Source organism: Orycteropus afer, unplaced genomic scaffold (genome assembly GCF_000298275.1).
Source record: "Orycteropus afer afer isolate SDZICR_OR568_19922 unplaced genomic scaffold, OryAfe1.0 scaffold00502, whole genome shotgun sequence".
NCBI classification, from domain to species: domain Eukaryota; kingdom Metazoa; phylum Chordata; class Mammalia; order Tubulidentata; family Orycteropodidae; genus Orycteropus; species Orycteropus afer.
The window spans coordinates 1,078,880-1,079,919 of NW_006922089.1; the positions used below are offsets into that span (position 1 = coordinate 1,078,880).

The 1,040-nt window shown below is 56.3% G+C and overlaps 1 protein-coding gene across 1 annotated transcript in view; it reads left to right on the forward strand.

Annotated features, from left to right (window-relative positions):
- P2RX6 (purinergic receptor P2X 6) overlaps window positions 1-1,040 on the forward strand; it is a 14,392-nt gene that overhangs the window by 2,163 nt on the left and 11,189 nt on the right. The window contains exon 3 of the mRNA XM_007955463.2: window positions 649-720. Coding sequence (XP_007953654.2) covers window positions 649-720 — 72 coding nt within the window. The remainder of the gene's footprint in view (window positions 1-648; window positions 721-1,040) is intronic.

Here is a 1,040-nt window from a genome sequence, read left to right on the forward strand (position 1 = left end):
TGAAGCGGTGGTCTCCCGGTGTCCTGATGGGCCCTTGGCTTCCCATCTTGCCCACTCCCCACCAAGGTGTACTTTTCTGGGACCCTGTCAGCCCCTGCTTTCACCCTTCCAAAGCCCCCTTCCATGATGATGGCCACCAAGCCCCTCCGTCTGCTAACTGCTGTCATAACCCCGCACTGCCCTCGCCTCCCTTCCCAGACACGAACTCCCCAGATACACAAAGCTTCTCTGTGAAGCCCTGGCTGTGGCCCCCTCCCTGTCTTCATCTCTCCTCTGATCTGCCAGGTGTATGTTGAGGGTTTCCCTTCCCCCACCAGCCCAGACAGGGCCCTGGTCCAACTCAGATCTGCATTTTCAGGGCCTGGAAGCAGGCGGCCCCTGGAAAATTTCACTGAGAGAATGAGTATGAATATTGGAAACAGTGTTGTCCCATAGGGCCATGGAGTGAGATCCCTGGGCTAGCAAAGGCCCCAATGCTGCCGGCCTCCCACCCCCACCCCCACCTGCCTCTCTGGAGGCACGTTCCTGGGAGACAGCGTTGATGAGCAGACGGGCCTGGGACCCCTGCCTTGGCTCACCACAGTGCTGGCCCCTGGTTCCCCAGTGGAGACAGCCAAGCAGAGGTCAATGCCTGGACTTGCCTTCTAGGGAGAAAATGTATTCTTCTTGGTGACCAATTTCCTCGTGACGCCAGCCCAAGTTCAGGGCAGGTGCCCAGAGGTAAGGCTGCTGGGAGCCTCCCTGTGGGTCCCTGGGGGACTCCTGCCATCCCTGGTTCACTCTCCCTTGTCCTTCCTTCTTCCCAGATGGCCAAGCACACTGACTGTATGTTTATCTGTTGCAGTGGATTTCAGGGCTTCAACCACAGCATGCAACCCCATTGCTATTTAGATAAACAACCCCATTGTTTTTAGATAAACAAATACTGTTTTAAGAATGGCTGGCTGTTGTCCCTATTTGAGAAGAGGATTGAGGATCAGAGAGGTGAGTTGCTTGGCCAAGGCTTCACAGCTTGTGGGTGACAGGGCGGGGAGCAGGCT